Source organism: Entelurus aequoreus, linkage group LG01, assembly GCF_033978785.1.
Source record: "Entelurus aequoreus isolate RoL-2023_Sb linkage group LG01, RoL_Eaeq_v1.1, whole genome shotgun sequence".
NCBI classification, from domain to species: Eukaryota; Metazoa; Chordata; class Actinopteri; order Syngnathiformes; family Syngnathidae; genus Entelurus; species Entelurus aequoreus.
This window is the reverse complement of record NC_084731.1, coordinates 89,834,127-89,854,343: the sequence shown is the minus strand read 5'-3', so window position 1 is coordinate 89,854,343 and position 20,217 is coordinate 89,834,127. Positions and strand designations below refer to the sequence as shown.

Sequence of the window (20,217 nt, the reverse complement as noted above, 5' to 3'; positions counted from 1 at the left end):
TGATACAAGAGCAAGCATGAAGCTGATTGGCTGGGACACATCCGGATGTGGGCAGGGCTGGCAAGCACCTAATGCACCTGAGGAGACGCGGGTGAAACCAATTACAGGAAATAAGCCACTAAAACAACACAAAAACGAAACAAAAGCACTGCCATTTAATTACGACCAAATTGAAACTTACCAAGTAGATGCTCTTTAAAAAAATCATATTCATCAAGCTCTTAAACCGTTTGTAGGGGTAGGGTGTTTGCCCCTAAATGAAACCTTAACGCTTCATACAGAAAAGCAGGCTTGCAAAAAGTGATGTTAACCAACCAAAATGGTTCAGGAATGTGAAGCACCAAGTTTTCAACTAGCAGCCAGTTCACCCCTCATTTCAAACCGCAATCTGGTGATTGACGACGTGGGACCTCCGTATGTACAGGGTAGTTAGAAAAGATCTATGCAGTGGAAGCAGACGTTCATCATCTATTAACATGCAAGAAGCTAGAAGGCGAGAGGATTTTTACATGGTGAGGTGCGTGGATTTTAGCAGTCTGTGTGCTGTGGTGTGATGTCACATCAGCACCGCGTGACCACCGCCGATGGAAGCGAGCACAATCGATGCTAAGCATCTTCTCGCCGTGATCTAGAAGGTCCAGAAGTTGGCATGGGCATCCTAAAACTCGAATCAATTTAGTGAATGTTTCGGGGGTCTAATACATAAAGAATCACCCTGAAAATAGGGGCTACTTGGGACCATCTTGGCTATGTGGTAGCGTTCATTGGTAGGTGGAATCTGGACCATTCGGACACCCGTGATGACTCAAGTGGGTTCAGAGCCGGTGCCTGGAGTCATGGCTGTAGCTTCCCGGGGAGCTACGGTTGCGGTGTGGCTTATACGCATCCTGATAGGGGTCCTGGTAGTCCTGGTAGGGGTCCTGCGCCTCTCGGCTATGCTGCGACCCCGACGACATGCGGTTGCGTCCCTTGTGTGCTCGTTCGTTGTGGTAGTTTTCATCGGACGTCATCAGGTTGCGACGCTCGTTCGCAGTGGAGTGATCCCCCGTGTGGTTGCTCTGTTGCATTCTTTGGCTCTGCTGATATGGCACACAAGTCGGGTGTGATACAAATGGTGACATATATCTAACTAAAACAACGACTGGCCGCAGTTGTACCTGCAGTCCAGAGATGCTGGTGGGGTACGCTGTGAGGGTGCCGGTGCCTAGGTTACGTCCCAGCAAAGGGTTCAGGGGTGTGGCCATCGAGGTATGTGTTGCTTTCCAGTAGGCCTCGAGGTATTCGGCAAGATGCTCACAGGCATCTTCCAGCTGGTTCTCGTCCAAGATGATGTCAAACATTTCCTGAGAGCAATCGCTCGGCAGTTATTATTTGCATAACATAAGGCCAACATGCTGTGAAGATGGTTACTTACTGGAGGACATTGAGCCAGTTTGTCTGCAGCTACAAGCTGGACATTCAGGTGTTTGCTCTGAGACTTCCCTCTGGACTTGACTAGCCTCTGTAAAACCTGGATGACAAGGACAGACACACAGTGGCATTTTAGATATAGGCCGCACGGGCAATTGCCAAGGGTGGCATTTTCTAAGGGGCGCTGCAGGGACAAGGCTGAACAAAAGATTCATATTTGTATATGATCAACATTTATTTGCTCAACAGGTCAGGATATGTGTGGATATTGGTGCCCCAATACTGCTCACATGAAGTGGATAAAAAAGCAAACCAATGAGAGACAATACGACATTATCATCACAAGTTGACATCGATGTCAATGTCAACAAGGAAGTGAGCAAGTGGGTGAGCAACATAGAGACACATTTGACGGTTGATGTCTGCTTTTGACCTACGGAGGGATGAATTTGATTGGCAAAAATTACGATTGGCCAAAATATGAGGACAAGTTGTGAGGATTGGACAAAGTTGTGATGTGGCGCAGAATTTGCGAAAATGAGTGCGGTCAGAACATAGTGAAATTGAAGTGGAAAATTGTTGATCTATGTGGGGAATTAGTATTTCCCCACATTGTGTGGGCGCCTGCGACCTAAATGAGATGTGGTGCCTGGGAAGGTGAGGCGAGGCGGGCAAAATATGTCTTACAAGGCGCCACTGAGGCTAGAACCTTCACTGCAGACACAGATGTTGAGTGAGAGGTACTTTTTACAATCAAACCGATACGGCAACAATTTCTTGTACCTGGGAATCGATACCAGTAGTTGACGGTACCAATTTTTGATACTTTTGAGTGTGTTCATGTGGTAATAGATTTTCTTAATATCAAAATCTAATTATTTTTAATTAAACATTTAACACTGAGCTATTGATAACTGCTGTCCAGTTATTTTTTGTCCATTTTGTTTTCTTACACTTCTGAGTCTCATTTAAAGGTATGCATTCATTTCAGTTGGTCCTAGCTCTGTTGCCGTAGTCAGGAAGGTGTATTTGCACTTTAGTTGAATGTGCCAGTCTTGTCTTTTGTTGAGCCCTTCAAAGTGTTTTCACCTGTAAGTGTTGTACTTATTACACGCTAGATGTTTGATTGTAATTGGATCTTAGTTGTAGTTTTGATTACCAAATTTGGAGATGTTGAAATAGCCATGTAAAATCACTAATGCTAATCAATATTACCCCGAATTTCCACTGAATGCGGAACGGCCGCGGACCATACACACGCGCCGGCGGACTTTTTCCGTTTTTATTCAAGTCAAGGTGTCAATTTCCACCGCCCACGGACTGCCGTTTTCCTGAGGGAACTCTCCTGAAGGAATCAATAAAGTACTATCTATCTATCTATCCGTTCCGCATTCCAGCGCTAAATATACGCAGAGCTATTTTTGCCGGACGCTGCAACAAATCTGTTCAGTTTCGCAAAAATCTGCTAGTCTTGGACAGGAAGTCATGCACAAAGACAAAATGAAAAGTCCAAGTTAATTTGAAAATAAGATAAATAATAAAATAAGAGTTTATTTTCTTCTGCTTCTCTGGAAGAACAGAATAAACGTTATGTGGTTGGCTTTATTACTTCCTCCCTTATCACGTGATTATGCGCGGATTCGCGATAATCTCGCAAAAGTCTGCGCAATTTAGCTGCACAACGGAAACGCAACAGGACGGCAGTGGGGATTGCCAGACGGCAGATAGCGGCGCCCTCGCGCAGTGAAGCCAGTCCGTGGCTGTTCCGCATTCAAATTTGGGGTCATAGATATGGCATATCCAATGAAAAATTAGCATTGAGCTAGCGCAGCTTTACTTTCAAACCCTTTCTATCAGACATGCTTGCTTTGTGGCTTGGACAGTTACACAATTACCTAGATGCAATCCGCTATGAATATGCCTGTAGGACGGGACGTCACAAGCAACAAAGGTATTGAAACATGGTATGGTTTGATTTTGCTTGATTTGGTACCCTGTAGTAAAAGTTCAGAATACAGTACCCATCCCTACAGATGTGTAAGTGCAGCTTTTTAGGGGTCATGCACTGCTTATGCTCGCTGTGTGTGAGATTTAACTCTTAAAAATGTGCATTAATTCTGCAGAGACTAAAATCTTTATGAATTTTTGGTCATAATCTTGGTGGTCACAGCTGTAGTCGCTCAAAAAAAGTGTAGCGTGTGCCACATCTCCATGCAAAGGTGCCACGATGCAGATCAGTTGGTGGAAGGAAATGCACTACCCATCATAAAAAATGGTACCTTTTAATATTGGGGAATTGTTTCCTAAAATGTCAAGATGTTCTTGTTGTTTGTCCCCATTGAATGAATTCTCTGTGAGGCCGTCACTGTGAAGATAAATGCTAATACCTCTATTAACGGGACTTGTGGAAATCCCTCTCCTGTAGCGTACCTTAGGTGAGGACACTTTGACGTGGACAATGATGGGAGCCAAGGAGGTCTTGAGGAGCTGGGCTGGATGGTTGATAGTGTCGGCATCCAGCACTACCAGCTGCAAGGAGCGGGCCAGCTCAAAGATCCGCTCGATCTCGCTTTGCACTTCAGCTGATGACACAAATCACGAGTGAGGGTTTGTCAACTGTTGAAAATAAACTAAGGCGTTCTTCCTCACCTAAGCTGGAGCGGGTGTTGGATCGCTCAATGATGGCCCTCTTACTGGGGTTGTTAAGGACAGATCTCTTGGCTAAAGATATATCGGCGGTGACCCGTGTGATTGATATCCTGCAAGATGGAAACAAATGTTTTCGTAGAGCCACTTGATTAAAAGGTGAACATGGTGTAAGACGGTCACACATGTCCTACCTGCCATCAAATCTGTGCTTGAGGAAGTCAAAGAGCGCTTTCTGCATCATATCAGTCACCTGTACAGACCAGTTTCACATTTGTGACGTCATTTTCATACTCTGAGTTTCTTCATATTAGTATTTGATGTAGTGTGGACTACCCAATTAAGATGAACATTTCATAATATCCTATAGAATTTTTTTTAAAGCACACTTAAAAATACTTTGACAGTGTCTCAATCCACACACTTCCGTACTTACAGTACACTAGGCATTTTGACTGCATACTGAGAAGTAGCGGATGTTGCCCTCCAAACGCCCAAAATAAATGAATAATCGCCATCTTGGCTCCATAGTGGAAGGGAAGGGATTACAGGTTGTTCTCTTTTACAAAGTTACGAGTTACGACGTTTTGTGGTTGCGAACGCACTCGCATCGATTTTTAATACTGTCCAAATAGACACATGCAACTAGTCAAGTGTGCACCACAGGAGAATACGTCGGCTGAGTAATACATAGTCATGTGTAACTTTCCTGAGGAAAAGGGAAGTCACTTTCTTTCTTTCTAGTTAACCTTTTATCAAAGTACAGCGGACTCTTCTGATGGCATTGCATCAAAAGATGAAAAGTGAAGTAAAATTGTAAATTGCTCAATATAGAAGTGGACGAACCACTGATGAAACACTGCAACTATCATCTAGGATAAATATTTTATCTTTGAACATCTGAAAGGATCTTCTACTATGAAATAAACAGTGACAACTACGGGTCTTAAAATAGTTGACTATACGACAATTAAATTTGGAGTAGTCTGATTTTGAGTCTTAACTATGCAGTCAAATTTTCGGACATTGAACCCCCTCCCTCCATCAGAGGGAAGCGAGTTGAGTACCGTAAGCCTCACACGTACAGCGATTGTGTTGGGAGGATGTTAAGACATAGGGACGTGGGGCCTGTTGGAATGGGCCCCTGCTAAATTGGAGCCCCCCCATTGGACACGTAGCTGGCCGTGCCAGTGTGTGCTTTAGGCGAGCCAAAACCCGCCACCGGTGCTGGTGGGACTCACCAGAAATTTAACAAGGCACATGTCGCCAGGCTGTAACTTTGATCAGTTCGCTCGGGCATGAAGCCTTCCTCACTACTACCCTCTGGCAACTGTAAGGATCAATCTGCTGGTTTACCTACAGAAACCTTGTTACGACATTTACTTCTTCTAGATAGTCAAGTTTGATTGTCTTCAATCAACCCCGGCGGACCTGATGAACTATCCAACCTCAAGTGCTTTAGCCTTTTTTAAATTAGATTTGACAATGAAAATCATTTTGTTGGAGCAGTGTAGTGATATCATTATTGAGACTTGCGTTATTGAGCTTTTTGTGAGCCCTCGACATCAGAATCAGAATAGTTTTATTGCCATTGTTTGAGAACGGGTTCACAAACTAGACATATTCTGCCGGTAAACACAGCCCACATTAGAACATCACTCAAAAAACCCAAATGCCCAAATAAACCAACAAGGGCACCGGCAAACCAAAATGCATGAAGAATTATCTTTAAGTATAATTTCTTTGGTGCTTTTTGTGCATCTTGTCATCTTACGTTTCCCAGGTTTCCTTGTAATCAGACAATGGTGCCGGGCACCATTGAGCAGGGATTGGTTAAAATGTCTAAACTATTGCAAGGACATTTGTTGGTACTCAAGTACTGTTGTTGAAGTCGTTAAAAAGAGATGTAATTGCCAATATCAAATAATAATAATAGATAATAACAAATATAATTATTATTAGAACATTTCTTTCTGTCACCTATACCACAAAGCTGTGTTTTTCTTTACATTTATTTGGTGGATTAGCATATTTTGACCCATATTGTATTGATATTAGTGTGTTTGATTGATTAAAATGTGTAGAATATGGCGTTTTAAATGTTTTATATGCATCCCTGGGAAAAGCATGAACACCCCTAAAGCTCACAGTACAGTATGCGTAACGAAGTGTACTGACTGAAGTATTCCATTTGAAAAACGCTATTGCTCAGTTCAGCACTCATACTTAAGGATTATACAATACGATATAGTGCTTGCATGGGCGTTGAGAAATAGTCTTCTGTAAAGTCTCGCACAGAATAAAACCCAAGCTCACCTCATAACCTTTGAGTGAGGGTCCCACCAGCACCACCGGCCTCATGGAGGGAACCACGTCATACGGGGGGATGTGCTCCGTCTGTCAACGCAAACATTTAATCAGCAGCAGCCAGCTAAATGTGTGCTAAAACAATAATCAGACAGCTCAGATGGGCAGCGGATGAACGTGGATTACAACAGATGTTAAATGACAGGCTGCTGGTGCATGAAGCAAACTTGCTGAAGTCACGTTTCCGCCAAGCAGTACAGTTCAGTTCAGTTTGTTGCCATGCAAATCCTAAATGTAAGATTAAATTTAGGTGGGATGGGGATAGTGGTGTCCATTATATAAATAGTGTGGCAGAGTCGCACATCATAGCTAATGAATTCAACAAATGCGACATCGTAATCAAGACAACAGCGGATTGGGTTCTTCGTTCTTGGCATTTTGACAAGAAGAAGACACATTTTATTATAGGAAGTGACAATCAATGGACTGCATTGTCTCTAGCGTCATCCTTGCAGTTTTGGTAACTTTCACAGTTTATGAACAATGGAAATGCACATAAATGTGCTGAACTGAACTAAACTGTGAGGAAAACAAGGCTTAGTTGAAAGGATGAGGAGCGACATGCCAATGTGGCAAGCGAACAGGACACAGATGTTTGCTTCGATATTGTCTACCGACAGACATGGTTTAACTCGTTGATCACGCTGTTCATTTTTCATGACAGATGTAGGGGAAAAAAATGTGTATAGGCAAATTTGATACTTCAGTGAGTCTGAAGTATTGCGCTCCGTGTTATGCGTGGCGAGAGCGCCACAAGCTCCTGTCATTCTGCAATGGACGCCACGAGAGCTTGGTGGATGCTTCATGAGTGGGTTTCACCAACTTACCACTTTCTGTTTCTGCTTTCCTGTGGGAGGGGAGAGAAGACAGCGACAGGGTCATCAGTGGCTGCTTGGGGGAGGAGTCACAGTCAGAAAACCTTCTAAACATGCGTGCCATGAGCAAAGGAAACCTACCAACTATCAACTATCATAAAGAGAAAGGAAAAAAAGTGTCTCTATGCTCCTATTATATTCACAAAATCACATGAGTGCTGTTCAGGGGGGGTTCATAGTCTTGTCGTTGGGTTCACACTGTGGTAAGCCCCAGTCTCAGAGCGCCTGCAGTCCTCAACTGGAGGAAGAGGAGGATCATGGGAAAATGTACCAACAAGTGTAGGCAGTGAACTTATGCTCTAAGAAGAGACATGGGAAGGCTTTATAGACTTATTCTAGTCTCTTGTGGTTCAGGAGGCTTGACTCTAAGCAGGTGGCTGGCTACTTAGGGCCCTCTCCCCCTGTCTGAAGCGCTCACCTGCCGAGGATATGAGGGGTCGGATAGAGGCAGACACCTCATCCTCTACACTTGAAGAGGAGTTCCCTCCAGACTTACTGGAAAACACAAGAGGGGGATAAAGAGAGACAGAAACACAGCGTGGCATTAATGCAGAAAATGTGAGGAATAGGGATCAATCCAGGAATCCCGACTACAGTAAATTTGAGATTGTCACCGAGCTTTGCACGAGGAGTGCTGGATCAGCCGGGTCCAGAACTATTCGCATTAATTCATCTCAGTCTTGGAGAAGTGCATGCAGGTTACTGTGCAAACGCTGGATGACACAACTTTCAAGACATGTGGCAAGGAAAGCGCATGCAAAGCTGATCAGACCCCTTATTAGAGACACTGAAACCGCCTTGATAAATTTGCACCTAACAAAAACGTGTGGAGTGTAGTAATTTGTTAACCATATATGACAATAGTGTTTTGGCACAAAATGTCTATTTGGCAGTACAATATGTTAAGTATTGAAGTATCTTGTAGAAGATTTCATTTAAGTCCTACCAGCTGGCAATACATTCATAACACACTTATGCAAACAGCGACCTTTATATACTGTATAATAGGGATGTAACGGTATAAACATCTCACGGTACGATATCACGATATTATTGTGGTATACACTACCGTTCAAAAGTTTGGGGTCACATTGAAATGTCCTTATTTTTGAAGGAAAAGCACTGTACTTTTCAATGAAGATAACTTTAAACTAGTCTTAACTTTACGCACATTCGGGCAACACTTTCAAAATGTGCACTTTATTCTTTCTATACGTTTTAAGCAAATACATGACTTGCAGTTCCGTAAAACTTTTTTAAAAATTTCCTGGATGACATTGTGACTATAAAATTGCATTTGTATCCAAATATTGGGCTATTTTCTTAAGCGCATGTTATTAATGCAAGAAAATAATAAACTGATTAATCATGAGTAATCACAATTCAAGAGTGTGATTAATCTGATTTAAAAAATAATCACTTGACAGCCCTACAAATATATATATATATACACTACCGTTCAAAAGTTTGGGGTCACATTGAAATGTCCTTATTTTTGAAGGAAAAGCACTGTACTTTTCAATGAAGATAACTTTAAACTAGTCTTAACTTTAAAGAAATACACTCTATACATTGCTAATGTGGTAAATGACTATTCTAGCTGCAAATGTCTGGTTTTTGGTGCAATATCTACATAGGTGTATAGAGGCCCATTTCCAGCAACTATCACTCCAGTGTTCTAATGGTACAATGTGTTTGCTCATTGGCTCAGAAGGCTAATTGATGATTAGAAAACCCTTGTGCAATCATGTTCACACATCTGAAAACAGTTTAGCTCGTTACAGAAGCTACAAAACTGACCTTCCTTTGAGCAGATTGAGTTTCTGGAGCATCACATTTGTGGGGTCAATTAAACGCTCAAAATGGCCAGAAAAAGAGAACTTTCATCTGAAACTCGACAGTCTATTCTTGTTCTTAGAAATGAAGGCTATTCCACAAAATTGTTTGGGTGACCCCAAACTTTTGAACGGTAGTGTATGTCCAAACGAAAAAAAAAAGGACCTAAAAATGTTTCGAATAAACACACTTACTGTAATTGAACACATAATGCTAAAATGTTCTAATCATATTTATTACTACAAAAATTTATTTTTAAGTGCAAAAAATAGTGCAGGAACAATCAATGCTTCGAGCAACTATTAAAAAAGGCTTAACAAAGTTTTAAGACGCTTGAGTGTCTTAAAAGTGACCAAGTAAACATCCAGTGTCACAAGTGTAAAACAATGTTCACTTTAGTGTCTTAAAACAGTTACTTCCTGAATCGCACTGTCTTCTGCAGTGGACATGTTTTTATATCAGTTTTGAAAATGCAGTTTCTCATAAAAGTTAACTCACAATTTTACTTTTAATAATGTAAAAACCTCACAAATTTATGTTTAGACTCACTGGCTTCAAATATATTTTCCCTCAGCGCGGTGCGCCTTGACTGAGTCTGTTTTGTCTTGGAACATTGGAGACAAACGTGGCACATTTTATTACCTCTGCCAAACAGATTATTTTTTTGCCAGGGTTTGTGTGTTTGTTTGTGTTACGGTCCCCGTGTCGTGGTCTAGTCTAAAAGGGACGCGCAACATAAAAGACTTAATTGTACTTCTTGAACAGTTTATTTAAAAAATGTTTCTACAAACTATAGTGTAGCTAATACAGCAAGTCGTGGCAACATATGCGGGTGTGCGGTGATCAGCTGGGCTGGAGAATCGTCCAAAATACTCGACGCGCTAGGTTTACGATTATGGGAAATGTAGTTTATTTTCAGACCAGACAATGCAAAAATGCCAGAAATATACTCCACTCAGCAAGTTTTAATTTGATACCGTAATACGTCACAATATTATTGTGAAGAGTTTGAAAAAGTGTTATCTACAATACCGTTACATCCCTACTGTATAGCATTTCTGCTATTAGAGAGTAACCTACAACTTTGCCAAATATGCATTCTAAAAAAGTAATGTTTTATTTTTTTTATGATTCGACCTTTGTTAGATGTTTTGGAAGGGATTACTAACAAAAACAAGTGTTAAAAAATGTGCCTCAGACTGGAAGTTTTCAATTCATGTAAAGCGGTAGTGTCCAAACTTCTGCATGCAGAACAATTAAAGGATGCAGGGGGCCATTTGGATGCATGTTGTAAATTAAAGATGCTAAATTTGCAGTATCGCCCAGCCCGCATTTACACATTGTACTTAGTATTAATAGCCCATAGAAAGCCGATTTTCCACTCCTTGCAATGTGCATCATGGTTTTCTGTTACTTACCCTTGAACTCGTCCTCTTTTTTGCTCCTGCTGGAGTCGGATGTTCTCGAGCTTCAGTGGGCTGGGGATGAAGCCAATGTCGCAGCCCTCCTTCACCAAGCGGCCGATCCACCAGTCATTGTTGAATTTCTAAAAAAAAAATTAAAAAAAGTGGGGGGGAGGCCACGGAACACGGTAACAACAAAGGGAAATAGCCACAATTGTTCTTCAGTAATAGGTGATGGATGAATGTATGACTTAGTGCATCAAAATCATCAACATGAACCTCTTTTATGTGGAGGAAGTCCTTGGCGTCGAAAGAGATAGCTGTGGCGGGAACTGGAACATCCTCATCCAGAGCGCCGCAGTAGCTGACATTGGTCCTCACAGCGAATGCAACAGGTTTGGTCTGGGAGCACAGTCACACTCCGTTTTAGAAGCAAAAAAAAAAAAGAATCTGGAAATCCCTTAAGTGCATTTGCCTACCTTGGCTCTCTCCAGTTGGATGGTGGCCTGCTGCTCCCGCTCCTGCCGGCTCTGTCCCGGTCCTTGGCTCTGGCTTGGGCTCTGGCTCTGGACCTGGGCCTGCACGTCGCGCTCCTCCTCCAGAGAGACATCTGAGTCTGATGGTCTGCTAGTATATGAATCAGCTGAGCCCTGCAAACAGAGAAACCCCCCTAGATGAAGCTGGAGATATAAAATTCAAATTTTACCAGCACTATACCGCCGACAATTTAAAGAGGACATTTTAGTTATTTTTAATTTTGACTGAATGCTAATCTGGATTGTTAGCGTTGTGTTGGTGTCAGTCTGCACGTTGAAAAAAAGCCCCCTGCTTGACTTGCTGCGCTTTCTTAAGCTATTATTAAATAAAAGGCCTACTCTGCTGATTCTCCACATCAAGTTCAGTTCAGGGGAAGTCATCTGTGTAATGGCTTTTTCTTATCCGGCTCCAGGAGACAAAACGGTTACTTCAGCTCGAGTAGAAATTTACAAAAGCAAGGCTGGAGTATGGAGTTTAAGGCAGATTGTGTTGCATTGTGGGTAACATATGTGCTTTCGTCGGTCGTGTGTCTATAACACAAACGTGCCAATACAGCGCTTCACCCTCTGTGTCAAATCACTCATCTTTGGGTCTGTGTGGAACAGCTTTGCAGCATCCCAGCCATTGTCCAATGGAGTAGCTTCTGCTTGTGACTCATCAACATCACAATTAATGACATCACGATGCGTGATTCTCTGAGCCTCTCCACGGAGCCTTAAGCGCGGGCAGCCTCAGGTGGACTGTAAAATGCTAGGTAGCGTCTTTTTCTAGCAATTAACGCATTGTCCTGGTGTGCGCTCCATGATGATGAGCACTAAATGGCTCTTCTTGGCTCGTCATGTCAGACTGCAGCAACAGCCGCACATCACATTCACACAGGAAATAGATCAAACTGAGGGAATTGACACATTAGAAGCCATCTGCCTACCATGCACCCCCACCCTTTAACACACAATACACCAACACCCACCCAACCCCCTTCGAGCCTATAAGCATAGCCCACCGTTGCACTATGCTGGTGGTTGTTGAGTCCCTCAAAGGCCTGTCGAGCAAGCTACGTGCGGGCACAAAGACAGCAGCACACATTTAAAACACTCACCGCCTCCGAGTCTTCAAATCCATGCAGATACAAATTGTCATACATGGAGGTTTGTTATTCCAACGCGCTCCTCTGACACAGAATGAGGGCGAAAAAGCAAGTGTGGAGGCGGAAGAGGAAGGAGGGGGCACCAGAGAGAGGGAAAAGGATGGATGGGGGGATGACGACAATCCCCTCTCTTCACAGCATAGAAGACAAAAAAAAAAAATAGAGATCTCTCCTTCCTGTTGGATGGCGTCTTGTCCTTTTGGAGGCCTGATGGATGCAGCGTCTCCCTAATCCCACAGAGCTGCTGGCTGGCTCACATTATAGGATAGCGAGGCGCTCCCTGGAGGTAGCCCAATACTGGCATTTCATTTCATCACACACGCAAAAGCAGCAGCAGCAGCAGATCCTGCCTCAATATCCAAGCCTGATGACCAGGCAATTGTGCACCAATCTGATTGGCTGACAGGCTGGCCAGTCAGCTGGGAGGCAGCAGGGATCAGTGGAGGAGTGGGGGGCGGTGAAGAGCAGCATCCTCCATTTCCCTTTTTAGCCTTCATCCTCTTCTATCCTCATCTATTCCTTTTAAGGGGAGAGCTGAAATATTCCAAAGTCAAAGGAAGTCTCTAATACAAACACCCCACTCCTTAACTTGCCACTAATCCAATTGAAGTTATTTTTGGAAGTATTGTTGCTACTTTTTTGCATTTTCTTAAATGACTTCAATTAGATTTATTAGTACCTGAAACGATTAACTAACTTAAATACTAATTTAAAGTTAGTATTATTCGCAGATGATACAACGGCATTTTGTTCAGGAGAGAACACACAGAAGATAATACAAATAATAACAGAAGAAATGAACAAATTAAAAAGATGGTTTGACAAAAACAGACTATATTTGAATATCAGTAAGACTAAAATAATGCTATTTGGTAACAGTATAAGAGAAAGTCAAACACAAATACAGATAGACGGAGTAGACATTGAAAGGGTAAAAGAAAACACATTTTTGAGTGTAATAATAGATGATAAAAATGAATTGGAAATCTCATGTTAAAAATATACAACATAAAGTAGCATGAAACACATCAATAATGGATAAAGCAAAACATGTTGTAGACCAAAAATCACTTCATATTCTCTACTGCACGCTAGTGTTAGCATATCTGAGTTATTGTGTAGAAATATGGGGAAACGACTACAAATGTGTGGTTCATTCACTAACTGTGTTACAAAAAAGATAAATTAGAATAATACATATTGTTGGATATAGAGAACATACAAACCCTTTATTTATTAAATCACAATTATTGAAATTCAATGATTTGGTGCATTTGCAAACAGCTAAAATTATGTATAAAGCAAACTATAACCTGCTACTCAAGAATGTACAACAGTTCTTCTCAACAAAAGAGAAGAAATAGAACCTTAGAGGAAAATCTAATTTAAAACATTTGTATGCTCGTACAACACTTAAAACCTTTAGTATATCAGTATGTGGAATTAAATTATGGAATGGATTAATTAAAGAAATCAAACAAAGCACCAATATGATTCAGTTTAAGAGACTGTTCAAACTACAAGTGTTCACAAAGTACACAGAACAAGAATTATTACATCTTGAACCTTTTTTTTTTTATTGAGGCAAAGATTATTTATGTATTCAATATTTGTTTGCTTACTATGGTATATTATTTATTTATTCACTGTTCTGTTACAGAGAACAAGGAAATTGAATAAAATTGCTATGGTATGAAAAGGGGTAGGATTAAATAAGCTATGCTTCTTCCTACTCCTTTTCGGACGTGCTGTAATGAAACAACTGGAATTGTGTGATGCATTACATTGTATCGTATGCATGTTCGAAATAAACTGAAACTGAACTGTCTATAATTTGTATTTTTTTATTTATTTTTTTACAGTTTGACGTGTTGGCTGGTGGCATGACTATAAGATGCGGGGACGGCAGGTGGCGTGAAGGTTGAAGGTCATTTTAAAACTTGGCAGTAGACAAAGCAAGGTAAGGCAAAAAGTCACACACAGGATATCAACCTCTACACAGTACAACAAACCAGCGCCGTGTCTAAGAAGACTCCTAATTTGACAACCAGGGATAGGTGTGTAAACTGATTGTCAATCAAGAACAGGTAAGGGAACCAGTGCTCTGAGCAGAGGTCATGTAACAGCAAGAAATGCCAAATAGGAAGTGAAAATAAGAGCACAGGGAAGGAAGAATAACTAAAATTTTCATTTTCAATTTATGAATGTACAACTGTTTGTTTATTTTGTTGACGATTGACCTAAGAATAATAAACTATAAACAATAATAAACTAAAATACAGGAACACACAAACACGTATCTGGTAGGCTAAGAAAGAGGCATTCATACCATCATACCTGTATTACCTTTCAACATTGAAATGTGCAATTTCCTACCATACTACATATTAGAAACTTTGTTGCAATGATCTTAGGTGCACCTCTACACATTACTTCTCCATGCAAGCAAGAGCAGTGTGGGAAAACTAAACCGACACATGGGAAAGATGTCATCACAGTGGTGTTTAGTTACACACTGAGTTTTTTTTTCTGTGTGTGTACGGATCGCACCTGTCTGAGAATAAAGCTGGTCGAGGTTGTGCTGCCATCAGACCTCTTCAGGCGGCTCCTCCTGGAATAAGTCCCCCGGTTCACCTGGACAAAGCACAAGCAGTACAATCAAAAAATACAATTGAGAGTCTTTCATGTGTTTAAACTGTGAGAGGAAACCAGAATTCCTTAATAAAAGAACAAGACATATTATTTAATGTGCAGTATATAAATGGTATGCAGTGCTGGTTCCAGGGTTTTTGTGGCCCTAAACACGATTTTGTTTGTGGCCCCATATCTTTGTCTTTAATATTTATAAGGTTTGATGGCCGAGGATGTCGTTGTGGCTTGTGCAGCCCTTTGAGACACTCGTGATTTAGGGCTATATAAGTAAACATTGATTGATTGATATGCATGCTAATCAAACTGAACCCTCCAAGGCTCCAAATGACATGATAGTTATTGAAGATATAGGCAGTGTGCATCTAACATGATTTGAATGACATCAGACCCTTTCTGCTCATGCGCCAAAAAACCCAATTATGATTTAATAATTTTCAGAGTTCAAAGTTCAGGGGTCACCACAACAAGTCAAAAGTATGAATGGTTTTGGCTTTTTTTTTTTTTTTTTTTTAGCCCAGATGCTCTTTCTGATGCAACCTTGGCCAGGACTTGAAACCAAATATTTAGGGGCTCAGTAGCATATAGAAGGCTGGCAAGGTAAATATATACGTTTTAATTATTGGATGAAAACGTTTTGCAGTCAATGACTACCTGAACTCTGGAGACCTTGACTGAAACAGTCTTTACTTGATGCCTGTTGCTGCTTTTGTTGTTGCCTTGAACTTTGACTTTAGCAAGTTTAAAGAAAAGCAGCTACGAGAAGCAGGCCGACAACTCTTTCGAGTTGGAAGATCTAAATGGAGGATGCAAGCAGAAACTAATTTGTGAAAAGTTGAAGAAATTTAGTAAAGATTAGATTATACGCTGAAGGGCAATCACAGATTGTCCGACCACGGTACCAACTAATGGTTTGACGAGCTTGCCACCATTTGTTTAGTAAGCCTAAAGCCAAGCTAACCTCACGCTAAAGCTAGCCGGTCAAAAAATTCCTAACCCTTTGTTGAGGCTTTTGTATATTTTAGTTACTAAAAAAGTCTGACTTAAATCATTTGTTCATTTCCCACATACCTCATCACCTTGAATCGGATACATGAATTGATTAACGTGGACCCCGACTTAAACAAGTTGAAAAACTTATTCAGGTGTTACCATTGAGTACGGAATATGTACTGTACTGTGCAATCTACTAATAAAAGAATCAATCAATCAATCAAAAAATTTTCGGGAACTTAGAGTTGCAATGGAAACACACAATAATATATAATTATATTATATAATATAAGTATTTTACTGAAATAGCTCGGAGTAAAATGTTGGCGGGAAAGCAGCTATTGTTTTTGCAGCAGGTCATTATTTATCTTCACTCTGAAGCACTGTCTTTTTTGTCAGTTTTGTAGCACCTGGCAGACTGCTACAAATAAGTATTTGATCCTCTACCAAACTGCAAGAACTCTATAACCCACACACCAGTTCTGTGCTAATGAGCCACCCACATTAGTCCTCGTTAGCAACTAATTATATCCCTCACTGTATAAAGAAGGCATCATCCTAAAACACATTTGGATATACAGTAACTGTATGTCCATGTAACATAAAGAAAAGGTACAGTATTTAACAGAGCAATCGGATTAAGATGTTACATTTAAACTATATTCTCTATGCCTAATGCTTTGTTCTGCATTTTTCTTTACCCCTTCAGGTTATGTCTACATGATTATAATAATAATTATATTATAAATATCTCACATCAGAGAGCAAAACGGTTATACTTCCTGCCAGTTGGAGGCGCCAGACAACCATATACTTTACTCATCAATTGTGAAAGATCTGAGCTGAAAACATTTTGCAATTCAAAAACTAATAATCATAGCCATATTTTAATCAGTCAAGGCATTTTCTATAACGCTTGTCCGAGGCGGGGTACAACCTGGACCAATCGCAAGGCACATACAAACAATCATATACATCACATATTTTTTCCAGTTTATTATGTCACATTTTTGCATGTCCACTTGATGCAAGGCAGAATATTAGCTACGTGAAACTCAAAACATGCTAGTCCTTATGGCCACTATGCTGTTTGAAAGGAACACTAGGGGTTTGAGGTCAACAAGAAGTCAGACAAACTCTGTATTCAATATAACATATACAGTACAGTGGATCCCCATGTATTCATTAATTGTCATTGCCCGTATTCACCCGCATATCTTTTTTCCCCCAAAAAATGTTGTGGCATTAAATGAGAATTAATGACACCCGAGGCTGCAGACAACAGCCATAACAGTCTTACCGGTCTGAAGCAGAGGCGGAGGAGGCTGGCTGACAATGTATACTAGAAATGCCCAGACAAGTACTTCCACCACAGTGTGACATCACACTGTATTCACTGTTTAAAAAAGACTGCAAAACACAGCATTCGTAAGCATCCAAAAATGCATGAACCTTTTGATATGACATCTCAGCATGGTTTAAAACAAGTATCTAACAATGTAACGACATTTATAAGTTAAAAAAAGAGGAACGTCATAATAGGTCCCCTTTAAGCTTCTTACCAGTAAGCCTTCACTGGAGGAGTCCAAATTGTACAGAGATCAACTTTCAGATCAGTTTTGGGCATGGAGGCTTGAAAGTTTCTGATGTGGTCGAGCCTGCTCTTAAGGTATCCAAACAGTTTTCCAAATAACATTGGCTGTGACTTAAAGTTGAATTGCTTTGTAGATACACTGAGATTAAGTCTAAATTCATTGTGTTCTTCATGGTGTTTTTGACACTGCACCAATTTTTTTCTCAGAATGTTCAACTAACTTGAAGTGTTTTGTCAGGGGAGTTATTTGTGATATGTACATTTTCAGAATGTGCTTGTTCTATTTTGGGACAAAGTAAAACAAAGAAAACAATACAACATTGTTGTATTTTTAAGTTATTATGCTATGATTTTACCCGTCAGGCCCAGCTAAGATGAGTTTGACAGCCCTGCTCTATAGCCTATTCAATTGTGTGAAGGTGCAGGTTGGCTGCATTACTTTAATGCAGTGGTTCTTAACCTTGTTGGATGTACCGAACCCCACCAGTTTCATATGCGCATTCACCGAATCCTTCTTTAGTGAAAAATAAAAAAAAACAATTTTTTCAAATTCAAGACAAAGTTATATGTTTTTTTTTATTGGTGCACAAAATTAACCGTGCATGAACATCACCTTGTTCAAAGAACAAAACCAACACAGTGCATAAACTCACAACAAATTACACACTTGCAAATCAGATGGAAAATTAGAGGGGACATCGTTTGGTGGTATCCATAATACGCTGATAGTGAGAAGTTTTTATTTACACGATGAGTCGGGTGTGTCTTGACCTTCGCGGTGGAGGCTCCGCCGAACCCCTGAGGCCGACTCACCGAACCCCTAGGGTTCGATCGAACCCAGGTTAAGAACCACTGCTTTAATGGAACCGTCTTCAATCTACAGTATTATTTACCATGACAATAAGTTGAATTTAATTTGACATTTTGGAATTATGTCCTTTTGTCTCCTTACTTTTGATGCTTTCTGTCTTTGTCTCGCCCACATAAAGTCCAAATATAAAGGCAGGCTTTGTCTCTGGAGAGCTAAATTAATTATCTGCTCTCTGATTTGCTCCATTTCTGTCCAAACCCCCAGAGTGAAAGACAATGTCATAATAAGTCACAGCCCAACTTCTCTCCCTGTCTAAAACAGGGCCATTCATCTGGGTCATCATCTCTCTCACAGTCACCAAAGAAGAGACAAAAACAGAGAGGGCTTTAAATAGCTCCCTATTATAATTAGAAGGACAATATTCACCACTGACAGCTCAATAATTCATCAGATTGAAGGGAGACTGTCAATCCAGCACTTTAAAACACAGCATCCATACATTAATGCAAGCAAATGGCACATATTTAGTTTAAAGATGAGAGCTGTTACCTGGAAGATAGGCGCTTGGATGCCCTCACCAATTTTGTTGCGTATGTAAATGTGTCGGGACATTTCGGCCAGGACATCGGTCCAGAGCGCAGGCTGCTCCGGTGCGGCCCAGCGGACGGGTGGTGGGTTCCGGGCTCCGTGCTCCAGCTTCACGCCGCACAGCGGGACATGAGCTCTTACTGTCTGATCTCCTCCACTGCGAGGACACAGGTGCTCCTGCTGCTGATGCAAGCTGGAAGACTTGTGAGGAGGATGAGGGTGATGATGATGATGCTTGCTCACTCATAAGCAGATGGACTTGAGTGATGCATGAGGGAGGGGGGTCTTTATTTAGCCTGCAGAGAGGGCTAATTGTAGACCACTTTAGACATTATAAGGATTATTCAGACTCGCGCTGCCAAGACGGGTTCATTTTGAATGCACTTGTAATATTTTTAAAAGGAAATTAATTTCTTTATTACCGGTAGTTGCCTCCAACAGCACCATTCATAGTTTTCTCACTGCACTGGGCTCACCCTGAATGTTCAATGAAACTTGTGAAGGTTGCAAGAAGAACCATAACAACTGTATTCATAATTCACTCAAAGTGGAAAACAAAGAGTACATTCAGTATTAACATTGACATTTCTGCATGCACAGTTGACATAATAATTTTATCAATCAATCAATCAATCAATGTTTATTTATATAGCCCTAAATCACAAGTGTCTCAAAGGGCTGCAATTTTAGTGTTCTGTATTATTTCTGATTAGGAAAAAAATAACAATTAAAGAATGAATTCATGATTAATTTAGTCTTTTCTGAATTGCAAACGTTACATTGTTGTATACTCGTGTTAAACAATACCAAGGCCTCAAAACATAACGTTTAGGCATTTTGGTATGAGCTTGCACACAACTTTGGATGCCTTTTTGATTGATTGATTGAAACTTTTATTAGTAGATTGCAGAGGTGGGACCAAGTCATTGCTTTGCAAGTCACAAGTAAGTCTCAAGTCTTTGCCCTCAAGTCTCGAGTCAAGTCCCGAGTCAAGACAGGCAAGTCCCGAGTCAAGTCCAAAGTCAAGACTGGAAAGTCTCAAGTCGAGTCCCAAGTCCTGCATTTTGAGTTTCGAGTCCTTTCAAGTCCTTTTAACCACAGACTAATATTTTTACACAGATTGTGTATGCTTTTAAAACGCTGTATTTATTTATTAAAACAAGTGCATTTGAAATTGCAGGAAAAAAAATAGTGCTGACATTGCAATTCATAATAGCACTATTAACCAGTCATTTTAATAGTTTAAACAATTTTAAACATTTAACTAATTCCTTTACAGAATAAACACATTTTCAAAAACAAACATTAACATACTATTGGTTGTATTTTATGAAAATAATATTACCACAGAGTTGAGAAGG

The 20,217-nt window shown here is 40.7% G+C and overlaps 1 protein-coding gene and 1 long non-coding RNA gene across 8 annotated transcripts in view; one reads left to right on the top strand and one right to left on the bottom strand.

The window, feature by feature from the left end:
* LOC133658858 (uncharacterized) overlaps positions 1-20,217 on the top strand; it is a 44,626-nt gene that overhangs the window by 3,446 nt on the left and 20,963 nt on the right. For all 4 annotated transcript variants that reach the window (XR_009827550.1, XR_009827551.1, XR_009827548.1 and 1 more), the window contains exon 3: positions 14,084-14,181. This is a non-coding gene — a long non-coding RNA (uncharacterized LOC133658858). The remainder of the gene's footprint in view (positions 1-14,083; positions 14,182-20,217) is intronic.
* On the bottom strand, positions 134-19,081 carry LOC133658840 (voltage-dependent L-type calcium channel subunit beta-4-like). Of its 4 annotated transcripts, XM_062061301.1 has the most exons (14): positions 18,818-19,077; positions 14,772-14,855; positions 11,017-11,187; positions 10,817-10,939; positions 10,553-10,680; positions 7,717-7,793; positions 7,251-7,270; positions 6,373-6,453; positions 4,251-4,309; positions 4,060-4,169; positions 3,841-3,992; positions 1,415-1,510; positions 1,158-1,343; positions 134-1,079 (listed from the first exon to the last, which is right to left on the bottom strand). In XM_062061301.1, exons 1-14 carry the CDS (start codon positions 18,878-18,880, stop codon positions 816-818), a joined length of 1,614 nt encoding a protein of 537 aa, XP_061917285.1. In that variant the 5' UTR covers positions 18,881-19,077; the 3' UTR covers positions 134-815. The 4 variants fall into 4 exon arrangements, with proteins under 4 accessions (XP_061917285.1, XP_061917280.1, XP_061917303.1 ...); XM_062061296.1 differs by having other exon boundaries at positions 134-1,343; positions 18,818-19,081; XM_062061319.1 differs by lacking the exons at positions 14,772-14,855; positions 18,818-19,077 and adding an exon at positions 12,174-12,584.